At 46.4% G+C, this 23,962-nt stretch overlaps 5 protein-coding genes across 7 annotated transcripts; 1 reads left to right on the top strand and 4 right to left on the bottom strand.

Moving 5' to 3' along the window:
- Position 1: 1 nt before the first annotated feature.
- Ice1 (Interacts with the C terminus of ELL 1) lies at positions 2-4,622 on the bottom strand. The gene is made up of 2 exons (XM_017252659.3): positions 3,069-4,622; positions 2-3,011 (listed from the first exon to the last, which is right to left on the bottom strand). Exons 1-2 carry the CDS (start codon positions 4,369-4,371, stop codon positions 16-18), a joined length of 4,299 nt encoding a protein of 1,432 aa, XP_017108148.2. The 5' UTR covers positions 4,372-4,622; the 3' UTR covers positions 2-15.
- Positions 4,623-4,742: 120 nt separating this feature from the next.
- roh (reduction of Rh1) lies at positions 4,743-5,401 on the bottom strand. The gene is made up of 3 exons (XM_017252664.3): positions 5,264-5,401; positions 4,974-5,174; positions 4,743-4,907 (listed from the first exon to the last, which is right to left on the bottom strand). Exons 2-3 carry the CDS (start codon positions 5,152-5,154, stop codon positions 4,840-4,842), a joined length of 249 nt encoding a protein of 82 aa, XP_017108153.1. The 5' UTR covers positions 5,155-5,174; positions 5,264-5,401; the 3' UTR covers positions 4,743-4,839.
- A 2-nt stretch (positions 5,402-5,403) lies between these two features.
- On the top strand, positions 5,404-8,058 carry eIF2Bdelta (eukaryotic translation initiation factor 2B subunit delta). Of its 2 annotated transcripts, XM_070278552.1 has the most exons (5): positions 5,418-5,555; positions 5,729-5,766; positions 5,933-6,541; positions 6,599-7,222; positions 7,283-8,058. In XM_070278552.1, exons 2-5 carry the CDS (start codon positions 5,737-5,739, stop codon positions 7,964-7,966), a joined length of 1,947 nt encoding a protein of 648 aa, XP_070134653.1. In that variant the 5' UTR covers positions 5,418-5,555; positions 5,729-5,736; the 3' UTR covers positions 7,967-8,058. The 2 variants fall into 2 exon arrangements, with proteins under 2 accessions (XP_017108152.2, XP_070134653.1); XM_017252663.3 differs by lacking the exon at positions 5,729-5,766 and having other exon boundaries at positions 5,404-5,555.
- Mtmr6 (Myotubularin related protein 6) lies at positions 8,010-15,333 on the bottom strand. 2 transcript variants are annotated; one of them, XM_017252661.3, is made up of 10 exons: positions 15,109-15,333; positions 12,315-12,431; positions 10,743-10,905; positions 10,402-10,685; positions 10,212-10,346; positions 9,913-10,142; positions 9,313-9,825; positions 9,016-9,258; positions 8,735-8,957; positions 8,010-8,680 (listed from the first exon to the last, which is right to left on the bottom strand). In XM_017252661.3, the coding sequence occupies exons 1-10, from the start codon at positions 15,130-15,132 to the stop codon at positions 8,543-8,545; spliced, it is 2,070 nt and encodes a 689-aa protein (XP_017108150.1). In that variant the 5' UTR covers positions 15,133-15,333; the 3' UTR covers positions 8,010-8,542. The 2 variants fall into 2 exon arrangements, with proteins under 2 accessions (XP_017108150.1, XP_017108149.1); XM_017252660.3 differs by lacking the exon at positions 15,109-15,333 and adding an exon at positions 13,771-14,133.
- Positions 15,334-15,435: 102 nt separating this feature from the next.
- On the bottom strand, positions 15,436-21,020 carry LOC108133269 (focadhesin). Its single transcript, XM_017253127.3, has 8 exons — positions 20,839-21,020; positions 20,338-20,620; positions 18,997-19,215; positions 17,917-18,940; positions 17,648-17,859; positions 16,517-17,589; positions 15,811-16,469; positions 15,436-15,756 (listed from the first exon to the last, which is right to left on the bottom strand). The coding sequence occupies exons 2-8, from the start codon at positions 20,607-20,609 to the stop codon at positions 15,607-15,609; spliced, it is 3,609 nt and encodes a 1,202-aa protein (XP_017108616.2). The 5' UTR covers positions 20,610-20,620; positions 20,839-21,020; the 3' UTR covers positions 15,436-15,606.
- Between the last annotated feature and the right edge of the window lie 2,942 nt (positions 21,021-23,962).

The following is a 23,962-nucleotide window of genomic DNA, read 5'->3' as shown; positions in this document are numbered from 1 at the left end:
TACATAAGGATAAGCCTAATCTCGTTGGAATTTCCTGAACGAATAATGGTATTTCCTCCTCCTCTGCGCGAAACTACGAAGCATGGCGCGGGTCAGCGGCTGCAAAGCATACTCGGGCCTGTAGCTCTGCAGGACGTCCATGACATGCCCGAATCCGAATCTCTGGAGCCGCAAAATACCCTGGACGACGGATTCCTGAACGGCCGGTCGCGGCACAGCCACTATGAGGTGCTTGAAGAGCCCCACGCAGGCGGAAATGTTGGTTTCTACCGGCAGCGCTTTGAGGGCCATCGATATGCACTGGACCAGGGTCTGCAGCCGGTCGTCGAAGTCCTCGGTCTGCGTGGCGAGATCACAGTAGCTGGCGGCCAGCGGCAACAGATGCTCCCCGAAAACAGTATCCATCACCTTCACATGCGGACTTCGGCGACAGAAGAGCGCGAAGGCATAGCCCAGCTGCTCCAGACGGCCCGCTTTTATCTTCTCGACCAGGTTTTCCAGCACCTGATTTCCGGTAGGCTCGAACTTTTGAAAGTGGTACTCGAAGCGCAGCTTGGACAAGAGCATTCGCTCTGGACTATCGGGATCGTTCATGTCGTACTTTCTGTTCATCAAAAGGTGCTTGATAACCGTGATCAAGGGATCCGAGTGGTCGTACTCCCGCTCTTCTCGGTGCGGGATAACAGTTGGGCATTGGGACAAGATTTCAAAGACCAAGCCTGGCATATCCTTATCGCAGTGATAGAGAATTTTGGCCAGCAGCAGCCGCGTCGGATTCTTCGGTTCTTGCATCAATGAGACTATTATTAGGTACAGCTTTATATATTCCATGGCCATGTCGAGCTGGGGGCGATCCTTGTTCCTAAACAAGCGTAGCTCGATCCCCAACAGGAACCTCTCCGTGAACTCGAAGTGTTGTAGGGCAACCATCAGGCGGGAGACGGGAATGGCTTCCAAACCGACCTTACAAATGACCGTGATCATGGCCTCCACTGATTCATCTACATTGTGGTTCCCCTTTCGGAAATTCTCTTTAAAATCCTTGAAGCTGGAATCTATGCAAGTTCTGTCCTCGAGATACTTCTCTATCGTTTCACTTAATGTCTCCTGCGCATCCTTTGACAATTTTCGCTGCACAGGACCATCCCTACTGGATATTAGGTGATGGACTAGCAGTGGTGGACCGTTGGTTTGTTGGCACTTGTCCTGCTCTAGAGGAATATCGATGGGCAGACTCAGTTCCTCAATTGGCTCGGGTGGGGGAGAGGCGGGAGAAGCATCGAGACTCACACATCTTCGTTTTGGACAGGGTTTATCCTCCTTTGGCTTAGACTTCTCCTTGGGTTCGGTCTCCCGAACTCGTTCGGGTTGATCTTCTTCCAGAGTTCCTTCGAGGCCCACATCTGCTGCCTTGCTATTCGACTCCAAGGGTCTGCCTTCCAAGTCAGAGGGCAGAGACTTTTTCAAGCGGTCCCTTATCTGATCCACCAGAGATGTCCTTCCATCCTCGTTTAGTTTCTGGTCCTGTTCCGTTTGCAGTTGCTTGGCCCTGAAACGGGTCATCCGGACTTCTAAAAGATTGGACGCCATCTTTAGTGGTTTCTTTGGTGTTGGAGACACCGATAGAGGCGACGGGGTCTTCTCCATGTCAGATCTACTGTCGGCGCTTTCATCAATAATCAGACGAGGATCGTCCGACTCATCGCTTGAGCTATAGAAGTTTTTCATCCGGCTCTTCATAAGTGAAAGAATCGACGACGCGTCTTCAGGAACTTTGGCATAGTCAGCTTCGATGTCCACATTGGTAGTTCCGCTAATGCTGCTTGGTAGCTCCGATGTGAGGTACTTATCCAGTTGAATATCATCCATATCCCTCGCTGCCTTTCCTCCACTCGTCTTGTCTTCTGAGCGAGAATCCAGAGTCTCAGGGCAGTCTGATTTAGGATAATCAAGGTACGAACGCACATCCACGCGGTCCGAGGATTCCGATATGGAATCAGTAAGCCACGGAGACACATACATATGTTTAGGAAAATCTAAGGAAGAGTCACTCTGGCATGAGAATATATCCAGACTCTCGGGGGAATCTGAGGTAGAATCACTAAGGCATATAGGTGCAGCCAGATGCTCAGGTGATTGTTTTGGAAGATCTACAGACCTTGGCATCTCCTCACTTGAAGTGGATGTAAAATCGGAATAAGAATTAGGCTTCCGGACCGTAAGAAGGCGGAGAATAGCAGCATCACTTTCAGATTCTTCTTCACAAGATTTAGAGTCTGGATGCGACCCGGGATTAGTTTGCCTCTTAACTATCCCATCGGAATCGGAATCACTGCCGAATAAAATTTTCAATGTTTCCAAAGTTTTTCTTGTTTTGGCATCTCGGGATTCCTCTTCTACTATTGAGCTTCCAACAGAGCGTACTTCCTGGATAGGAGATTCTACTTCTGTTGCAGGTGAAGTACATGCCTCGAAAGTTTTAGGATCTTCAGGTTTCTTTATAGGATCGATGGGCAAAGGTTGAACGTCTTCATTCTGTATAGCAGGTAATTCATTGACTTCTAGCGGCACCTGATCAGTACCCTCTCCAGGATTATTCGTACAGGTTGGTTGTTCAGGCTCCTGACTCTTCTGAGTTGTCAGCTGAAGCAAGTACATTTCCTCTTCATCTAACTCCATATTGAGATTATCACAGTTGGCCATGTTAAACTTGTTCAAGTTGCTTATAAACTGTATAGCCGTTTCCGGCTCTTCTTCATTCCTATCCTTATCCTGTACAGGATCATTTTTTTCATTATTTTGGTTTTCTAATATCTCCTCCTCACGGCATTTTCGTTTCGAAGAGGACTTTACGGGCGAAGTCGCTTTGCGCTTCTTCTGTTTTGACTTTCGTTCTCTCGGTTGTTGGGGTGGTAGTCGAATGGGTGTTACGTTTCCTCCGTAACTGATGTTCGGCGATTGAATGATGGGATCCGTGCCAACGTCCACGCAATCTGTGCCGGCAGCGAAATCTAGAAGGAGGTTAGTCTGAATTATTCCGCTGACGGTAAACTTTTTAGGGCTTTTACCTTTTGTGTTGGTGGCTGGTTGGTTGATGCATAGCGCCTCCGGGTAGTTTCCCGCGCCCTCGTAGAGTTCGTGAAGCCAACTAGCAAAGTCCGCATTGCTGACACTCTGCTGAACCGAGCGCCTCTGCAATAGGCCCAACACCATTTGACCAAACACCTGCCACAGCTCGTCGAAGGCTTGAGGCGACATGTTGGCCAGGCAGCTTTGGTTTTGGGGCAAGAAGTTTAACAGTTCTTTAGCGAGCTCCTTGTTGCCTAAAGAATACCTGGACTCTTCTTTAATGCCATCCATCATGCCGCGCGAGGGAGGCCTTGAAGCGGACACCTTTATTTGCGACGGCACCTCCGGCATATAGTCGATTTCCCGCTGAATGTTGCACAGGGTTGTGGATGTGGCCACGCTAACTGCGCTGCGAATTTCCGGCACTCCACTGACAGGGCTTAGAGGGGACACAACTTTGTCGATGCTCCAGGACAGCATTTCATCCAATATCTCCCGCACCTTTGGTGTGATGACAGGTTCAGGAAAACTGGTGCTCACATCCCGCTTCTCAATGAAGCACGCTGTGGTCGTACTCCTCGTAGTAGTTGTTCTCTTGTATTGTGATCCTTGACTTCGCGTCTCCACAACTCTGCCCACCTGCACGCCCACCGAACAAACCACTGGCTTTTCTTTGACAGGTTCCTGGTCGGTTTGGGTAGATTGGTTGACACTATTTTGGAGGCTTTTTCGCTTAGGCCGCGAGTTCGGACTTTTTGGCGGGGCGATTGGGATTTCCGCTGACTTGCAATACTCCTTCAGCTTCTTCATAATATTGCTGTCCCTGCGCGTGAGTCCGCAATCGTCGCCCAGTCGATGGTGGAACTGCATAAGGATGCCCAGAACATCCTTTGCTTCCACCGGCAGTCCCTTTTTCTGCAACTCATCTTGCAAGTTCTCGCAGGTCGCAACTTGTACATCAAATTTTCTTTCTAGTTCTAGACATTGGGCGGCAAATTTGTTGGAGCTCTCTTCCAGCTCGAGTCGCAACTGCTTCTCCTTCTGGTAGAGTTCGGTGACCTCCTTAGCGGTTTTCTGCAGTTCCGTCAGTTGCTTGTTCTGGGTCTGCAGCTGCTTCAGCTGTCGGATGAGGTCGTCGCTTTGCCCGATCCGCTCAGCTAGTTGGCTCCGTTTCGCTTTGACATTTCCGTTGATTCTTGGCGTAGAAATTTGCCTGTAAGAGGATATCACCTCATTTTGAGGCGGGGCTGGATCGTTCAAAAGTTGATCTATATTAATTTCGGAAAACTCTGAGAAATCCATGGCCACTTCTCCGGGACTTGTTGTTGCTGGATTTCACGTGGTCACGATGTCCGCCACCTTTGCGGCTTTTAAATAAAAGTAAAACGGATTATTGTATTCATTTTGAGTATAATCTGCAAGCCTTTATAGCTGACTTGGATAAACGACTGGCTATCGCAATTTTAATATACAAATCAAAGAACTAAAATAATCCGCGTTTTCCTCAGCCGGTCACCAAAACATTTCCCTTAGAGATGAAACAAGGGCGATAAAAGACTTTATCGATAGAATACCACAGAGAGAATACCATTACGTGAAAAATACCAAACATTTTTGGCCATCGTTATCGCCCATGTTGCCAAAATATCATGAAAAAAGATTATAAAAATGAATAGTTTTCAACTCTTTTTATTCGCCGATCTCACGTTAATCCAAACACAAACAGCTCTGAAATGTTGATGCAACTATTAAAACTAGATTAATGTCCATTTAGTGGTGCTCGGCGTGCTCCTTAGCCTGCGACTCAGCCCATGCCTTCTTGTTTTCGGGAGAGTTAGCTAAAAAGATACGAAAAATTCAACATTTACCATTTAACAAAACAAGGTAAAGAAGGTGAAACCAACCCAATTTGCTGATCTTGTAGAACACAGGAACGCAGGCGACAGCCGCAATGAAGTAGTAGCGCCAGATCCATTGGTTCTTGATGTAGTGCTTGATGGGGAACTGGGCAATCTTCGCCGAGAAGGTGTACGGATAACGCATGGGGCGACCCAAGGGTTTCTCGGCAGCAACTTTGTCGGCCATTGTAATTGATGATTTGGTTGCTGCAGCGGGATTTGCAATTAAAGAGTGCTTTTTCCAATTTATGCAAAAAATTATGTAATTTTCAGCAGTGGCAGCCGAACATACGTACCTCACAAATAAAACGAAAGCAATCGGAATGCCAACTTGTTTCATAGAGGTGAAAAAGTTCGATAGCGATGTTTTTGGCACATCACTAAGATGTTCATTAGTGACAGTATTTTCGGCCTATTTTTAGTGTTGAAAATACTTAAAAAATGTGGAGTTTAGAAACACTGACAGTGCTGGCCAAGTGTTTATCGGAATCGGATTTTTGGCCACACAGCAAAAAATAACAGCTGGATATTTACACATTGCCTTCGTTAGCAAACTTTAACGCCAATTAAACAAAAGTATATATCAAGGTAAGTTGATGGCCTTTGCCAAAAATTGAAAAATTTGTTTCTATCTTAATATGAAAAACTAATAACTCACAAGGTTCTGTCAGGAAGCTAATAGTGGCTGCTTCAGCAGCTCTCACATGCATCTTGCCACAATCTTTTCCCCTAAAATTGCAATGTGTCTATCTCTTTTCAAGCATTCAAAATGGTTTTAACGGGAGAACAGGTGCCACAGGTAGCTAGCCTCATTCACTTCAACCGAAACCTATTTACATAGAAGCTCAAATTTAGACTTTGATTTTGCATGTTCCTGATTTGATTATATATTGGTTAAAACCTTTAACTTGAAAGCTTTTCAACTGCTTTTGTTCTATAACTAATAATATTATTCGCATTCCCAGTCAGGCGGTAGGCCGGCCAATAATAAGCACAAGAAGCAAACCCCGGAGACCTCGACTACAGATTCTGCAACTGCAATGCCAGGAGAAAACAGTGTTAAGCTAGATGCGGCGGCAACGGAGAAGACTCGCGAGCAAGTAATGGCCGAAAGGGAGGCAAAGAAGTTGGCGAAACAGGCCAAGAAGCAGAAGACTCCAACCCCAGCAGCTTCCCCAGCTACCACAATCATCACCGAAGTGGAGCAGACAACCATTACCACCAAGCTGACGACCACCACAACAACCACAGCGAAGGAAAAGCTGGAACTGCCATCGGTGGTAACAGCAATCAAGGAAAACAATAATATTACTCAACAAAAGACAAACACGTCGCAAGCCACCGTAGAAAATGGCAATGATACGGAAGCTGGTGAGAAATCTAGAGAACAAATTAAGGCCGATCGAGAAGCCAAGAAGGCGGCCAAGCAGGCTGCAAAGGCGGGGAAGGCTGCAGGAGTCAAAGTAGAGGCCACAACACAACAATTGGACAACTTGAAAGTGTCGGATAAGACCCCAGCAGCACCTGCGACGACTGCAGCCACACCCTCAGCCCGAGAAGCGAATGAGGACAAGGTAATGTCTATAGTTCTTTAATGTTATGAATATATTCTTGAACCAATTTATTTACAGAAAAAGCCAGCCCTTACTAAGGCCGAGCGTCGAGCTATCCAGGAGGCCCAACGGGCAGCCAAGGCCCAAGGACTGACGAAAAAGCCCCAACCTGCTGGCAAAGCTCCTCCCGCTGGCAAGGCTCCTCCCGCTGGCAAGGCTGCTCCAGCTGGCAAGACTCCTGCAGCTGCAACCACCATCCCCAGCAAAGATCTGAAAAGGGAAAGTGCCTCTCCCACCAAAACAACTACCAGCAGCTCGCCAAGCAAATCCTCACAAGTTACTTCCCCCTCGGAGTGCCGGGTCAAGCTATTCAACCACTTGGTGTGCGCCAAGGGTGATAGTCTGTTCATCAACGATCCCCTCGTGCATCCAGCCATTGCGAGACTGGGAGTCCAATATGCCAAGCGTACGGTGGTCGGATCTAATGCACGTTGCATTGCTTTTCTGCATGCGTTGCGGCAAGTGGTTCAGGACTTTGAGACTCCGGCGAAAAAGGAGTTTGGTCGCAGTCTAGACGCGGCTGTGAAGCACCATGTGGATCATCTGCACAAGTGCCGGCCGCTGGCGGTTTCAGTATCGAATGCCTATAAACAGTTTAAGAACCAACTCACCCAACTGCCGACGGACACACCCGAAACGGAGGTAAGTCGCGAACGGTTAAAGGTTATGACCCATCTTCATATCTATATTTTTCCGTTTTAGCTGAAAGAGTTACTTGTCCACTTCATCGATACTTACATTGAAAACCAGATCGGTAAAGCTGCCCAGGCGATAAGTGGCTTTCTGCAAGAAAAGATTACAGATGGCGATGTGATTCTCACTTTCGCCTGCTCCTCTCTGATCCAGTTCATCTGCGAAGAGGCGAAGCGGCGGCAGGTGGCCTTCCGGGTGATTGTTGTGGACTCCCGCCCCGGATGCGAGGGCCAGGAAATGCTGCGCCGCCTGCATGCCACTGGAATCCCGTGCACTTATGTGCTCATCAATGCCGTGGGCTATGTGATGGCAGAGGCCACCAAAGTACTGTTAGGAGCCCACGCCCTCTTGGCCAATGGGTACGTGATGGCGCGCACAGGCACGGCACAGGTGGCCCTGGTAGCCAACGCCCACAACGTACCCGTGTTGGTTTGCTGCGAAACGCACAAGTTCAGTGAGCGCTTCCAGACGGACGCCATCGTCTACAACGAACTGAGTGATCCCAATCAGTTGGTGCGTGGCGACAAGTGCCAGCTGAACAATTGGGCGGCCAAGGGAAAGCTGTTGCCTCTTAATCTGAACTATGACATTACGCCGCCAGAGCTGGTCAGCGCTGTGGTTACGGAAGTGGCCATCCTGCCCTGCACCAGTGTCCCGGTGATTTTGCGCATCAAGCCCGATATTGGCTACTGAAAATCGTAATTATAATCTTGGATCACTCGGTAAACACTCGCAGTTGTTGAATAAATAATTTTTATTACACTTTTGATCAAATCGATAAAGAAGTTGGCGTAGTACTTTAAGGGTGAACTGCCCTAGCTAATGGAATATAGGTGAAGCCAGGGCGAGGGCTAAGCCCGGTCTGTACATACTTGATCCAGAAATTGATCGGAAATTATAATTATATGACATAACATTAGTGCTTCTGTAATATTTTACATTCAATTGTACTTTTTGCTCGTTTGTGGGATTGCGGAAAATTAGTCTCTCTATTCTGGTAAACAACAGAATAGGGGTTTGTGCCCGACTTACAGACTAGGATGATGGATAGACTAAGGAAGCCAATCGCTAGTAGATCGTTTTGGTTCAACTCAGGGGTTTTCATTTGCAACAACTTGAATGAGCTTCTGTAAGCAACTACGGCTACAAATGCAACAATAAATACATACAATATAATTGAATAGAATTTCCATGCGATGGCCAATCCCCATCTCGCATCTCTCAAACAACATTCAACTAGGCTATCCATAGACCTTAATTATGTGATATTTACGGACTCTGTTTCTGCATTTGCCGGAAGCAGCCGCGGCACACGGGCACCGCTTTGCCGCTATCGTGTCCAGGAAGAGCCACATTCTTGTCGATGCATCGCTCGCAGAAGATGTCCCCACACCGCCAGCAATGTGTCTGTAAAAGAAGTATTTTTATATAGAACTCAATACTTAATTGGATAGCACCCACCTTTTTGCTGAACTGATCAAAGGGCGTGGAGCAGGAGCAGGTGGTCACATTGCGCATGGGCTTCCAGTCCACAGCCACGGAGTTGAGTTCGTCGGGCAAAGCTTGAGCGGGACTAGATTGTTCGGCGTTTAGGGATAAATTGGCAAAGGACATGTTGCTGGCCTTCAGCGGATGATCATCGTCGGCTGCCGACAGCTCGCTCAGCTTCTTGTCATAGTTATACCTGAAATGGGAGCTCATCTTTAAAGTCAAATCCGATTCTTGAACGGAATCCGACTTACTTGTTGTCATTGATCTCGGTGCTGGAGGCTTCTTTGCTAACTTTCGAAGTGGTGCTAGTTGCATCCTGTAGTTTTTTGGCCGACTTGGAGATGTAGTTCTTGAAGCTTGCAATACGCTTGGTTAAATGCTGCACGTGGTCTTCCAGCGAATTGCAGTGCTCCTTGCTGTCTAGTAGCAGGTCACCCAATGGCTCTCGTGGATGAATACCGCTCTCGAAGCGACTGTACATGCCCCGCCAAAATCTATAAAGAAGCATAGCATGAGATGAGTATCAAACTCCTAAAATCCACTCTTACTTGATGCACTGGGGCGCTAGATTGGCCTTAATAGACTCATCTACGTTGGGCTTGTACAGCGGGTTGATGTACTCGTTCAAATGGTTGGCCATAAAGCCCCAGAGGGAAAAGGTGCGCTCTGCCAGCTTCAAGTCCAGCCGGTCCTTCTCACAGTTGCCCACAAAGGTGCCGAATTGGCAGGAGTGCACATGGTCGTGTAGGATTAGCAAGAAACGCTCGTTGAATTCGAAGGACTCGCTGCGCTGGGACATTAACTGCCAGGTGCAATCGAGGAACTGCGTGAAGATCGGGGACACTTCCCGGGCATCCGTCTGGATGTGGCCACACCGTTCACTGAACTTGTGACCAAAGGCCAGCCAGTCCTTTTCGATTAGCGCCTGGAAGCCCTTGATCGTCCTGTAGTAGGGATTCAGCATCAGTTGAGCCAGCGAGCAGACTTGGGCGGTGCGGTCCCAGCCGTCGGAGCAGTGGACCACCACAGAGACTCCCTTATCCACTGCGTTGGCGATGAAACTGCAAAAGCGGATGTTATGAATTATAAATAAAGCCCCAAGATACACTTGAGAGTGCTCCTAGTCCTGCTACCAACTATTTGCTCACCTTGACGTGTCCAATATGGAGCGAATGTGCTTGAGCCATCCAGAGGACTCGAGGGCATTCAAGAACGCGCTCATTGTCGGCGATTTCTGTTCGCAGGCCTCCAGAACTTTTTGTAGGCTAGTCCGTTGAACGTGGATGTTCTCGATGCCAAGGAAGTGGAACTTGATGTTTTCGTAGAAGGCCTCGTTCTCGTATCCCTTGCCTGCGGCTCTGTTGGCCATCGCATTTATCTGCAAACAGGGTAAATGGATTATTTGCATATGCCAATCGCTTGGGAATTCCTCTGCCTTCCAACTTACCCGTGGCCGTGTGTCCACCACGTACATGTAGTCTGTGTTGGGATTGGTTTTTCGTATAGCCTCCAGCATTTGTTCATCCTCCAGGCAGCGGGCACTAAAGCCAGACAGCGGCTGACTGCATCGGCAAATCGAGGCCTTAAATTTTGGGACATTAAATAGGGTCATTTTTTTAACCAAAAAGGCCTCCTACCTTGTTGTTGTGCAGATAGGTGAGCGCCGGTAGACGACCCTTGGAGCGGAAGCGGGAGCTACTGATGAGCATCAGCTTGGTGGCCTCCTTGGGCACGTAAATCTGACGGGGATAGGTGTCGCATAGCTCGTAGTTTTCGTTCATCGAGCAGAGGGTCCAGTTCTCGTTCGGCACCAGCATATGCTTGAATTCCGCCTCCAGCTTAAAGAAGTCCCATCCGGCGTTCTTGGGGAAGTCATCTTTGGCCGGCTGATAGTTGAAGCAATACAATTTGTTGATGGACACTGTTCGGGGGAATCAGAGTTTATGGCTGGTTTGGCAAGTCCTTGGAGAACTCTTACCTGGTTGAAAGAGTTTCAGCAGCGAGGTGTACACATCGTGACACTCGGAGTCCTTGGGAATGACAAAGGTTACCGACAGGAAGGTCTTGCAGCGAATGAGCAGCGGTGATCCTGTGGTGCTGAGTGGCAGCTTCTCAATGCTGGCCACGTGCATGTGCAGGATCTAAGAAGACATAAAAATACACGATATAATATTGCTAGTGACCTGAAAGTCTTGCAACTTTTTTTTATTAGCCTCCTTCGTCAGCTTATGACCATGACTTCCACCAGGGATGCGATTATGCAATACTCGCCAAAAAAAGTATAAAGACACACAACTCAACAGAACTTTAGCTACTCCCCCTTGCGATGGCAGGATGGGTGGCTGACTACGTGCCCGGTCCAAACTGCTCTCGGCACTAAATAATTGATGCGCCTCTGTGGCGGGCAGTAAAAAATTGAGAGCCGGAAAGCAGGGCAGGACGGAGCAGCTGGATTATGGAGAACTTAGCAACCAATTTTCAATGGCACAGAAAATCAATACAATCCCCAGCACTCCCGGCAAATGCCAGCAGCGAGACCACTTTGCTGTCAAGTGTTTCAACTTTTAATTAACCACTTTGCAGTGGTCCAGGATTAACCAGGATAGTTGAGACTCCCATCTCGGGGGCCACTTGTGGCACTCACCACGCTTTCGCCCACTTTTGCATAATTAATACAATTTTGGCAATTAAAATGCGATGCATGGCCGCGCTTCGTACCTTGCAAACAAATAAAAAGATTACGTATACGCCGCGGGTGACGCTGTGCCACGTCCATGGCAATTCGCAGCAGGAATAATTAAGAGCATTTAGTGGCACTTGCATGGCACATGGGCATGGGATTTGAGCGGTTACGGCCACATATCAAAGGATACGAGCTCTGGGGGGGGGGGGGATTTACTTTATAAGCTAACGCGCTAAGCCCGTGTTTTCCGCGCAAACAGGACATACATTTTCCCAAGGCCCATTCAATAGAGACCGCCTCTGAAACTAGCAATTTGCAGCAACAGCTTTTCCTCTGTTGGGGAATTTAAAGAGTTTCCCTCATATTGCGGGGGTGGTGGGTGTGTGCAATTATTCTACATAAGAGCTAAGCTGGGAATTTAATTTGTTCGTGTATTTGTGCAATGTGGCGTATACGCAACACGCTTATGCAAAACCGCCTTTGTGTTTGCCAAGATTGCAGATGCGAATTAAATTCCTGTGTAAACAGAACAGAAAACTTTAAGCGCCCACAACTATCTGCAGGCGTTCGCGGGCTTGCTACGCTTGATGGGGGAAACTATTCTTGGCCAAAAACGCGGAAGTGCAGCAGAGGGGATGGCTGGCTCTAAACTTTTTGACAGCCAGCCGAGGTCGGGTCTCAAACGAAGCAAAAAAGAAATCCATTTGAGCACGTTCCTCCATGAAGGTGACTCACAAAACACTGCTTGTGGGCCAGCCACGCAAATAAAAATATCGCTTCACTAACTGAAATGAAAGCCTTCTTAGCCCGAACAGAAAAACGTTTTTAGAGCTAAGGAGGATTGATGATGTCATCGGGGGTACTTACCCAGGTCTCCTTGTTGCTGTCGGGCTCCACGAATATCAAATGGGTCGCCGTCAGATAGAGGGTGCCCACTGTGGGATTTTTGGTATTGTAGCGATCTATCATCCGTACATTCTCCACCTGGAAAAACAATCGAGAAAGAATCATAGTGGTTAGAGTTTTGATTTAAATTCCCTCACTGACGGCAGTGAAACCCACATGAATTCGATGAAAAAGTAGACTCTATTGACACAAGAGGAGCAGAAACTTTTTCAATTAACAGAATCCCCTGTTACCGCAAAAAAAAAAGAAGAAAAACGCATCAGCAAGCACTCGTCTGGTTTGGAGAATATGAAAACTTTAAAGCATTGAATAAATAGAGGGCTCAGAGTGGCCTTTGCGGTTAGTTGGTATGCAGCCATTAAGCATAACCGTCCAGCAGCCAGCCAGCACATTCATTCCTTTGATGGTCCTTTAGGCCCAGGCTCTTCCACTACCACTCCCACTCCCATCCCAGACCCCGAGTCGGGCCAGTTTTTATTGCCCAGGAGGCATACATATTGTGAGTCCCGAGAGCTGTTCATCATCGGACTAATTTCCTTTCATGTCACTTAGATTGAGGCCTTTGTTTGAGGCCGGTCCATTGTCGGGATAGATAAGGTTAGTTAATTGTCTGATTTAGCCAGTGGGAGTTCATTACTCCAGGCCAGCGGGCAGGCAATTCAATTTAAGATGTAAATTATTGCAGAAAATGCTGCAGAAACTTGAGTGAAAGAATCATGAACCATGAAAAGTTCAACATCAAAAGAGGGAGCTCTCTTAAATATTTAAAATTGCTTTTAATTTGCATAGATAATAGGTTAGAACTGAAACAGGTTAGAACATCTTAAAGAGTATAATTAAATCTTAAACTAATCTGTCTTTAAAACGACACAAAACACATGTAGCTGTCCAGGGAATCCTTGCAATTGTCAGCCTGTTGTCTACGTTGGATGACCGAATACTTGATGACCGACATTGCCATCGGGCAGAACCCGGCCAGAAGCATCGGCATCTGTGACTTTGATAGAAAACCCATCCACTTAATTGCCAGAGCTCCGCACTCGGGTATCCTGCTGACAATGCAACAATTTGTCCGTTCTTGTGGGGGCAGGGCGGAAGAGTAATTCGCCCATTACTCCAGCCACAATTGTGACGCAAATGGTGCCCGGATGCAGCCAGGATAGATTGAACTTGGACTGCTGCATGTGACCCAAATTGAAATACGTTTCAGGGGGGCTTTGCGGCCAGGGTGAAGGCGGAGCTGGGTCTCCGAACATATTGCCCAAGCGCTCGATGGTGATTTGCATATTTTCCGGCCATTCAGTAGCCGGTGGCAATGCGTAAAACGGAAAATTAGTCGGATTTTGTGGGGATTGTTTGGCTCCTGGGCGTAGGATTTGCATAATGGTGATAGACAGAGAAACCGAGAGTCAGTTACCTTCTTGAGCACACTGTTGCCGTTGTAGAAGACGGGCGCCTCGTTGAACTCCTCCTCGATCCAGGACACCACCTTCTCGGAGACAAAGGGCGGCACAGGCACACCCCACAGCCTCTTGTTGCCATCCGGCGGCTCCTCCGTCTCCGGTGATATGTTGTCGAAGCTAAGCCGGAGGGCAGAGGTGGGGGACAGCTGGCGCTCGATCTCGTTGAACTTGTTCATGAATCTGGTGAAGTCCATGGTGCAAGTGCCGAGTGGCTCACTTGTTATTGAATGGTTTATTGATTTTGAATTAACAGCCAACGGGGAGGAGCTGTCGAAGTAAGCAGGCGGAGGAACCGTCGTTTTTTTTTGGCTTGGCAAATCAAACACAATCACGTGAATGTGGGAGGTGGATAACTTTCACTTTTCGCCAGCCACACGAACTCGATTTTCACAAATATACACTGAGATATTATGTGCTTTTCCTGCCTGACTTTCGCTGGTGCTAGTGCACAAGTGAGAGTGTATTTGGATTACTGCCAAGTGGAATCCACTGAGACGAGGCCCTCGCCACGACCGTTGCGAGTAGACTCAGCTGCTCCAGCGAAAGGCGCGCGCTTATAAGCGTGCTACGGTTTGTGTTGGGGAAATTTTCCAAAGGGAAATTCTCTCATTGAGAAAAGCCATACCCTACCAGGAAAGGATGTCTTGGAAACTACAGTCTTGATGTATTTTAAAATATACATACCTTAAAAATAAAAAAAAAGTTACACATTCTAAAAACACGTACATTTATTTGCTTATTTATTAAAAAACCTATCCGGTTATTACTAGATTTCCCGCCATGCTTACTATCCCAACAGCCTCCGACTTAACCAAGTTCAACAGGCCATATCGAAGGCCAGGTTTGAAAACATCCCTTTTAGATGCTGGGAGTGTGTTTCGGTGGTCTAGAGCAACACCTTTTTCACGGCTAAAATTTGGCCTCTTAAACTGCGCCTGTGTGGGTGGGTGTCTGATTAACATTGGGCGTGTGGGCGCGTTTTCGATTGAAAACAGAGAGAAGTCAGGACAAATTTTACTTTCTTAGTCTATGCGCATGTTTTACAAACATATTAATAGATATGAATTGGCTTTTTGAATCCCAAAAGGATGGATGGTCCCAACGGATGAGTGTGGTCAGGGGGAGGCCGGTCCTTTTGCCACGGAACAGGTGGACCATCGATTTTGAATGAATGAAGCAGCAGGAAAAGGATGACTCACAACTCTTTCGCTGCCTTAAGGTGCCCCGTGTAATGACCACGACTGTACGTAACCACATCGCACAATTGGGCTTTGATTAAGTTAATAACTAACCTTGGCCAGCTTGATATCGTCCATTGTTTACGTTTTGATTGGGTTTTCCTGTTGCCTTCGTTAAAAGCGCGCCGTCCGGATAATACTTCCGTTTTATGTTCAACCGGCCTAGAAGCTCAGGCAGCAATCAGTATTTTGGATAAAATTCACAAAAGTTATCTATTTAATTTGCATTTTAAATAAACAATAATAATTTTGATCAGCGAATGTCCACGGAAATTAGAGATGTGACTATACCGATTACCGCCTTCGATAACACTCTCCTTTTCAGTGTTATCAGTGTGGCCAAACTGTTCACCCATCCGGCAACCTTCAAGAAAATTTGAATTTTGTGCGCAAAAATGCATTAATGTATTTTAAACTGTTACAAACAGCAAAGAATGCGCGTTTGCTATCAAAAACTGACTAACATTGACGGTATGGAATGGTTCAACCATTCAAGTGCACTTCAGGCGTGGGCAGAGAAGTTTAAATGCGGTGAGTTCGTTTACATTGTGCTCATTTACGCAGGCCTACGTATTTGGTCCAGACACCCTTGTTGTCGAAATAGGGCTTATTCCGGGAGCAGATGATTGCTTCCCTGAATACATCCGAGTAGGAGGATGGCATGGAAGCGAGCTTGTAGAGATTAAAGAGGAATTCGTAGATCTGCAATTGTAAATAAATATAATAGAGTTTTGTGTGGTCCAGACACCTTTGTACCTTGGCCTCCTGATCCTTCCAGAAAATGTGGTCACATAAGTATTGCAAGCTCTCTGGAAACAGTGAAAGTCGCTGTTTTTGATTTGTGGCCACCACGTCCACGCTGCCCAGGAGAACTGCACAGCCGGAGAGCACGTCTACGGCTAACATAAAGATGTCCAGAAGATATAGGGCCCGGTTAACCTTCTCCTTGTTGGAGGCCTCAGCCAAGAGCATTTGGATTTCCAAAAACATCTCTGATATCCAGTTACTGGCATGTTCATCGCTTCCGAATGCGTACAGGGTGGCAGCTAGATGGCGGTAGAAAAAGGGACGCTCCTCCTCCCGTTTCTCATAGGCATCGATGATGGGCGTAAGCCACTTTAGGGGATTGGGGAGTTTCTCGTTGTACAATACCAAGTAGCAGCGAATAATTGTGGCCTTTTTTAGCTTTCCCATGGGCGTCTCCCACCAATTCGCAGGTGTTGTAAGTCCGTCAATGGCATTTGGATGCAATGTGGACACCACCTCCGTATAGCGTTCAAACAACCTCGAATCCAAGTCCATCGAATCCATGTAACGCTCAACAATCAGGGTGAAAACGTCAAGCACCTCGGGAATGTCACATTGTCCGGTAAAAATGTACTTGACACTTTCAAGGAACTTCTCAAAGAGGCAGCCTAAAAAAGACATTTACAATTTAAATCCTTCCTTTCTTGCTACATACCCTCAGCGAAGTCATTCAGCTGCGACTCCTTGAAGCAGTAGACGGCCACTTTTTCGGCGAAATTCTTTAGAATTTGCAGACTAACACTGTTGGCAATCTCCGGGAGTAGAGAGAACAGCAACAGGAGATCTTCCTCGAAGCAATTGGGCTCAAAGTCCACAAGGAAGTTTTCCAGGAGACGCTTGGCGGTTCCTGAGTTCAGGGCCTGATTCTTTGCTATCATTATGCAGTACTTTCGAGCATCAAAGGACAGGTGGAAAAAGCTGGTCAGGCAACTCCAGTCGAGCGGTGGAATGGGCTTGGAAAACTTCTTCGACAGCGATCTTAAGGCAAATGTCACGGCATAAGGTTCGGGCACGTAGTCCCCAAATCGTGCCTGACTCACAATGTAGTTTGTAACGGCCCGTAGCGGGCTGGTGGCAAATAAACCCACTAGCTTTCGTGGCTCCGGTTTACCTTCGGGTAGCCGATAGACTCCGCTTCGAAAACCTTCAATTTCACCGGACACGTAGTGAGATATAAGGTCCGCAGCCGCGTCTCCGCATTCGGGACGAATCTTCTGCAGCAATTGTACCCAAACTTCACCGGGTACTGATTCCTGCTGTAAATCCAATACTTCTCGTCCTCCAGGGGCAGCCACACCGCCGCCTACGATCTCAAAACGAAATTGGGCGGGAATATGCCGAAGATTAAGGGTGCTTCCCGGTTCATAGTTTTTGAGAGCTGCGAGCGCTTGTCGCACTTGGACGGCATCTGTTCCCGGTCGGCTAACAGCTTGCCAAAGCTGCTCCAAGGCATCGTCAGCCAGTTTCTCGTACTCCAATGTGGGCGTTTGCAGTAGTGGAACCAGGCCAAAGAATTTATACAACGATTTGAGAGTCTGGGGACGTTGTTCACTACGAAACTTGCTGCCGATTGCTTGCCAGGTCGAGGCTATATTGACGGTATGACTGTCACAAAGAGCATAGATGGCATCCATGGCCAGCGAAGTAGCTAAATCGCCGGCCTCATCGGAGCAGTTATTAAGGGTGTTACTTAGATGAGGCAGAAGTTCGGAGCCGTGCAAAGTAGGTCTAAAAAATAGAAATAATATAAATTTCAGAGATACACTTTTCAAAAAACCTAAGTTACTTTTCTTGGCAGATTTCTCTCATGGCATGGGTGCGAGCTATCTGCAGTTCCCAGCGTTTGTCTCCATCTGGAAGTGGTTGGGCAATTTGCTTTAGCAAAAAGGGATAAGTACGGGTCTCCACGCGCCACAAACGCAGATACAGATCCACACAAAAGGTGCCATTATCGGTGGAAAGATTTCTTATGGTATTAAGGATCATGGGCACATTATCCTAGGATATGGATTATATATTAGCTTATAGGAGTAACAAAATAGAGTTATCATATACTTTGGAAACGGCAAAGCTGGCCAATCCTCTCAGGAGTTCCAGCTGCAGTTCCGGACTATTTTCATGGGCCAACTTAAAGATGTAGGTCATCAGAAAGTCGTAGGCAATGTTTTCGTTAACCTTGATGATTTGCAGAATAACCTCATAGATTTTAAACCAGCAGTCCACAGCTGGTTCTCGTGATAGAAAGAGAGCTCTCAGAAAAAGATGAAGTCGCTGACAAAAGGCTGTGTTAGACTTAACATTTAAGGCGTCCACAAAGGCGAAAACGTCCTGATTGTCGGAGGCGTCAAAGGATTCTACCAGAGCGGCCAGGTCGAAGGCGATGGCTATATCAGGATGATAGTTTCTCATGTGGGCCGGTTCTAGTTGCCCTGTGGAAATCCGCTCTGCCTCCTCGTCTGATCTCTTGGGATCAAGAACCCTTTGGACTATCTGGTCGGCCAAAGCCAAGCCCTCTGCGGGTATGAATGCAGTCTGAGACATCCACTGAATTATCCCGTCCAGACACATGTTCAGAATGTATTCATGGCCACAGCGTTCCTGCACCACCACAAACACTATGATGCGCAGCAGATCCGCCAGATAAAACGGCGAAAGGACATGCACCACTTCTGCCAGGAGTATTAGAAGGACGTGGTAGTGATTCTTAGTGTGTTCTCGAGTGGCATGGAGTGCTCTTAGTAAGCACTGGAGGCTGGGACGAGGATCGATGCCATAGTTGGCCAGCTGCTTGATGAGGCAGGCCTGGTAGATTGCAAGATCGATGGACTGGGCGTGATCCTCCTGCTGCAGAAAGTGATCAATGGCTTCGATTAACAGGATACTGGTGCATAAGCAAGTGGTGGCGTTATTGAATTTGCTCCAAGCCAGCAGCTCTTGCATCAGAGCACGTGCCTCTGGTCGTTTACCACTTAAGTTCAACAGGCACGTCCAGATAGGCTTTACGTCATGCAGTGTTTGGGGATTGCAGAGCACATAGAGGAACACGGGCCTCAGAAACTCAATGCTATAGTCTCGAATACTGTAAAGTTTTATATAATTTGGCGATAATTGAATATAAACTTTAAGAACACTTACCCCTTGTCGTGGTGCTGGCAAATCCCAATTACCTTGTTGGCCACATCATGCATGTTAACACTTGAGTGCTGAATCAAGGATATTAAAGGATGCTGCTGAGTCTTAAGGCCATAGGGACACTGGTAGGTCTCTGAGTCCTTCAACAAGGAAGTTTTTCGCTTTAGGTTGAGCAACTGGAGACCTAGAATACTCTCAGTGATGATGGCAAAGTGCATTGGTCTACAAGAAGAAAGAGTTAGTTATTTGTTCTTTTTTAAAAATTAATTCTTAATTAACTATAAACTTTTATCGAAAACAAGTTTGCAAATAAAGGCACTTGATGGTCGTCTGACAATTAAAATGCAAGTTTATAAGTCCCTAATGATTTTAACAGGCGTTTAGCAGCCACTTCCGGAACAGCAAATCAACAGTCAAGGATGGAGCTGGCCACAGGTCGGAGAGGTTTTGGAGGTGGAGTAAATCGCTTTGCGTTTGACGGGGTAATTACAATTCACGCGCTGGCCACCGGATGACGGGGTCTGGCCTCTAATTGCGGTTGCTCCCCTGCAGGCCAATTAATATGCAATCCTTTTTCCCTGCACTTGCAGGCGCTCGCTTATCAAGGTTAATTCCGGCATTACATGACTCCTTGCTTGTCCTTCGCCGCTCCACAAACATTTCTATTGTGGCTTTCAAGTTCAATGCCAGACTTTAGCAGTCGCTGCTTTGCATACATCAAATATTTGGTAGCCAAGGCCGCGCTTATGGCAAAGCAATACGTGGGTGGTATGGCAGTGGACTCTTCCTGTGCGTGGCGGGAAACGGCAAATTGTTTTTATGGCTCTGATCCAGAAGATTGAGGACTGTGGATTGCGGCCAACCGGAAATCGAGCCAATGCCAAACACAACATGAAATCCGCGTCATAATTCATTTTCGCATTTATCACATGACGTGCCAAGTGCTGGGCAATTAATTTGGAGCACAGGTGGGGCACGCGTCCAGCGGAAATGCGAAGGATTGCGTGCTGACACTCGGACAACAATGTTGGGAGCACTTGAATCCGAGCATTGGCAAGCGTTAAATGGCAGCTTAATTAAGTGGCGGAGTGGGCCCACCACCGAGTAATTTATGCAACTCTGTTTGAGTTATTCTGCAATTTTGCAATTGGAGTCGCTGCGCTCCACTTAGGTCGCTCCTCCGGCTGTTACTCCTTCACCTGCTATTGCTGCTGCACTCCGGAAGTTCAGAGGCGCACCCCTGCGGAATTGTGCTATGTGGGTCGCTTCGGCCGTGGGTGTGTGTTTGGATTATAGGCTAGCTAGACAGCCCGACAGACGAGTATCCTAAATGCATATTCTCACCCCGAATTCCCCAGCATTGAGAGAAGCGAGTTTTGGACTCCATTGGCCTCCAGGGCTCCCTCGTCGACCAGGCGTACCAACGTCTGACAGCTCATCAGGCTGAGTTGCATGTGCTCGTGCTTGCATTGCGTCCGGAGGAACTCGATTTCCTTGATCTGGTGCTCCGGCACCTGCTTTTCCCGGCTCTCCACGATTTTGGTGTAGATCTTCTCCAGGCAGGAGGCCAGTTTCACCACCGAACTGTTTGGTTTAATGCTGCTGAAGTCGTCCATTTTCGCGGGTGCTGAAATGGCAAACACAAAAGTTTTCTTGTAGTCGGGTTCAAGTTTAAGATTTATGGTTTGTTTGGGGTTTCCAGGTTTCCGAGAAACCTCCGTGACGCGTGTCCTTTCTGCTGCTCGGCTGCCACTCGAATGAAGTCCGTTTTTTGAACGTTGCCGCGTTTTCCTTTTCACAAAGCCCGAGGCCTGCGCTTTTCCACCACCCATGCCACCAACTCACATTGTTCTTGTTTACTCCTTTGGACTGCTGCGTGTTAGCTCATTGAAAATTTAGGCATGCAATTTTCAGCGTTGGGGGTTCTGCGGCGGGTTTAATTCCCGGGGATTGTGATTTTGGTAGGAAGATTAAAAATGTAAATAAAACTATAAACACCGGCTTTCCAATTGGTTTGTTTTGCCCATCAGCTGTTGAACAGCTGTGTGGATATTAGAGTGACCAGCCGCGAGCTTTTATCATAAAAGGTGGCAGCACGGTTGTTTCCAACGGTTTCTTAAAAGGAACTTATCCTTAAATGGAACGTTCAAAAAATGTTAAATACTTAAAACATTAACTTAAACTTACATAGAAAGTTATTTTTAGAGAATAAAATAAGATATTTTAAAAATTATTACTCCGAAGATTAGAAACATAAGAAATAGAAACATGCATTAGTGCAGAATACACAAACCTCTAGGGATTTGTGAGCTACAAGCTTATTAAATATATTAAAAATAAAAGTTAAATTATTTCCCAGACCTGAATACAATTCAATTTAAATTAATTTACTTTCCATGCAACGTTCAGCAGAATCTCTGAATCAGCACTTATAAAGAGTTAACATTCGTATAATGGAGTGTCCGTGGCCGAAGCCCCCTAGAATTTATGTCGGACACCAACTTCACCCGTTGATTTATTTACAGCATGCTCAGTTAAGCCACTACAACCTCATCAGGACCCTCGGCGGTTCCTGCTGCTCCGGGTGCTCCAAGGATCCATCTTGGCATTCGGCCTGTGCTCCTGGCTGTGGGCTCCATTCCCCGACTGCTTTTTCAGTTAATTGACTTTATGCATTTTTGCAACTCGCCTCGTCGTAAAATGAAATTAATTATGCTGCTGTTGCAGCTATAAAAATGTAGCCAAGCAGAAAGGAGCTTCATAAATGGAAGGCTGCGCTAAAAGCGGAAAAGGTGCGGCCCGAAAGGAAAGCTCTGCCAAAGTGTAAAAATAAGCACCGACGAGTTTAAATTGCAATCATTCATGGCGGCGAATCCTCAAAATGACTACCAAAAGCCAAAAAGACAAAGGTTAAGCCGAAGACAGGTCAACATAATTTCCGCTTCCTGACCCAGAGTCCTTGTTTTTGGTTTTCCCTTTTTCTCCGCTCTCTCCCCATTCAACTTTTTGGTTGGCGATTTATGATTTTATTACGAAAGGCGTGGGGGAAAAGAAATACTTTTCACTCCGCGATTTTGCACATTTTCTTGAGGAAAAACGACTCTGCGAGGATAGCCTTGTTTCTGTTTTTTTTTTGTCCCAGATTCCGCAAAGAAGTTCCTGCAATTCGATAGCAATGTTAAATTATTTCTTTCAGATTCGAGTGTATATTTGGGGCTTAAAAGAGATTTTGCGGTTTCTGTTTTGTGGTTTATAGCAAGGGCATTTCATAATTTTCTTCGCCTCCACAAATCCCAGGGCATCTGTTGCTCCATGTCGGCATATTGGAACTTCTCACCATAGTATTCCAAATTGGAATATCCATTAAATACCTTTTCATGTACTTACCACAAACCAGTTGAAAGCAACGAAAATAAAAAATACTAAATACAGGAGCTAGGACCTGTTGACAGGTAGCTGGATATTTGCGGTTAACTTGAGCTTACAGGAGTTTACGATTTTCACTTTGGTTGCAAAATTTATTGAGCTGTATACCTGAATAAACCTTTCCCCATTTTGCCACAGAAAATAAAGAGTTCCCCGAAGTGTGCTTTTGTTTGTGGTTGTGCTTTATACGTGTTAAAATAAAATATTTAAAAGTCCCTTTTTCTTATTGTCCTTAAATTGAATAGAAGTGAAAAATAAAAGATTTGATACACTATGGAATGTATGGTAGTTCTTGGTAGAACACTTTGTTTAAAAAATACTTTCAATTTATTCAACATTAAAGCCATACATGAATGGTAATTAAACTGACTGTGGTAATTGAATGCCAATTAAATTCATGTTTTTTCGTTGCAATTTTAATGTTTCTGCCTCAGTTTAAGTTGCACAGTCACAGTTGGCCCACAAAACTCACAGTGTTGACACTTGAAAATGGCAGTCGTGTGTCGGCTAACATGGACCGGGGGCAGCATGGAGTGGCATGCTGTCTTTCGTGGCATGTAGCCCGGAGCACGTGGCAAACCGAATTTGCATATGCTCAGGCACGACAGGTGTTCAGCCTGGTTCGGATCAACGCACCAGCCGCCAGGATGGGCGCTTACCTCCTCTTACCACGGCGCTGTGGCGCATGGCCACAATCACATTGCTTCAATTAAATGGAGTCGACTCATTAATAATGCAGACAGCGCATATTTGGATGCTGCATATAAACATTGTGTGTACAAATGCGGGCAGCCATTTCCCCGACCCCAAAGTGTACGACAACTTTAATAAAGCGCGACGTAGGCGAATGGAAAGTTTTAAAACAACACCCCGACTTTCATCACATACAAGATTTTGTCGAATTTATGAATATTTATGCTCCAGCTGTTGGCACTCGATCTGCGAAAGCTCCAGCAATGAATATTTATAAGTGCCACAGTTAGTTACCTGCCGCTAAAGTCGGCGATTCAAGTTGAATATAAAGCATACGCACCGTAGTCCCGGAAACGATTCTTGTTCCTTCAAGGAATAAATAGTATTGTCGGACTTCTTTAATGCTTGAAAGTTTATATTTCTAGCTGCTTGAAAAAATGTGCACATATGTTAGCGAAAAAGAGGTCTTTTACTAAAATGAGTATGTTTTTTAGGGGAAATACATATTATGTGGAACTTAAAGCTTGTCAGATCAATTTAGAGTGCGGTCTCTTCAACAAATTGCTGAAATTTTATGTTGCCTACCTTTGGACGCTCTAAAGAGGGCAACTTAATAAGCAAGAGTGTGCGGTTTCTGTTCTATGGGTTCTTCTGTGAGGTCCTGAAGTGCCTACATGTGTGCAGACCGCCAGGCAGGCGAGCACATTTGTTGAATGATTTAACCTACCACCTATTCATGCGTTCTTGCTTCATGTGGCCCACGTAAATTGTAGACAAAAAAATGAAATAAAATAGAACCAAACCGAACCGAAGCGAAAACCTTTTCAATTTTCCACTAACGTTATTCTTT

The sequence above is a fragment of the Drosophila bipectinata genome, chromosome 2R (assembly GCF_030179905.1).
Source record: "Drosophila bipectinata strain 14024-0381.07 chromosome 2R, DbipHiC1v2, whole genome shotgun sequence".
NCBI lineage: Eukaryota > Metazoa > Arthropoda > Insecta > Diptera > Drosophilidae > Drosophila > Drosophila bipectinata.
The sequence above is the reverse complement of the archived record's forward strand: the minus strand, read 5'-3'. Positions and strand labels throughout refer to the sequence as shown.

What these genes read in the sequence shown, in the direction of transcription:
- Ice1 (XM_017252659.3), bottom strand. Translation starts at nt 4,371, where the DNA reads ATGGATTTCTCAGAGTTTTCCGAAATTAATATAGATCAACTTTTGAAC. An exon ending in ACCAGCCACCAACACAAAAG is followed by an intron (nt 3,012 to 3,068) that starts GTAAAAGCCCTA and finishes ACCTCCTTCTAG; the next exon opens with ATTTCGCTGCCGGCACAGAT.
- roh (XM_017252664.3), bottom strand. Translation starts at nt 5,154, where the DNA reads ATGGCCGACAAAGTTGCTGCCGAGAAACCCTTGGGTCGCCCCATGCGT. An exon ending in CTACAAGATCAGCAAATTGG is followed by an intron (nt 4,908 to 4,973) that starts GTTGGTTTCACC and finishes GTATCTTTTTAG; the next exon opens with CTAACTCTCCCGAAAACAAG.
- eIF2Bdelta (XM_070278552.1), top strand. Translation starts at nt 5,737, where the DNA reads ATGGTTTTAACGGGAGAACAGGTGCCACAG. An exon ending in CGGGAGAACAGGTGCCACAG is followed by an intron (nt 5,767 to 5,932) that starts GTAGCTAGCCTC and finishes TCGCATTCCCAG; the next exon opens with TCAGGCGGTAGGCCGGCCAA. An exon ending in CGGACACACCCGAAACGGAG is followed by an intron (nt 7,223 to 7,282) that starts GTAAGTCGCGAA and finishes TTTCCGTTTTAG; the next exon opens with CTGAAAGAGTTACTTGTCCA.
- Mtmr6 (XM_017252660.3), bottom strand. Translation starts at nt 14,010, where the DNA reads ATGGACTTCACCAGATTCATGAACAAGTTCAACGAGATCGAGCGCCAG. An exon ending in CCTATCTGCACAACAACAAG is followed by an intron (nt 10,347 to 10,401) that starts GTAGGAGGCCTT and finishes CCAAAATTTAAG; the next exon opens with GCCTCGATTTGCCGATGCAG. An exon ending in ACCGAGATCAATGACAACAA is followed by an intron (nt 8,958 to 9,015) that starts GTAAGTCGGATT and finishes CTCCCATTTCAG; the next exon opens with GTATAACTATGACAAGAAGC.
- LOC108133269 (XM_017253127.3), bottom strand. Translation starts at nt 20,609, where the DNA reads ATGGACGACTTCAGCAGCATTAAACCAAACAGTTCGGTGGTGAAACTG. An exon ending in GCTGAATGACTTCGCTGAGG is followed by an intron (nt 16,470 to 16,516) that starts GTATGTAGCAAG and finishes TGTCTTTTTTAG; the next exon opens with GCTGCCTCTTTGAGAAGTTC. An exon ending in GGAAGGATCAGGAGGCCAAG is followed by an intron (nt 15,757 to 15,810) that starts GTACAAAGGTGT and finishes TTACAATTGCAG; the next exon opens with ATCTACGAATTCCTCTTTAA.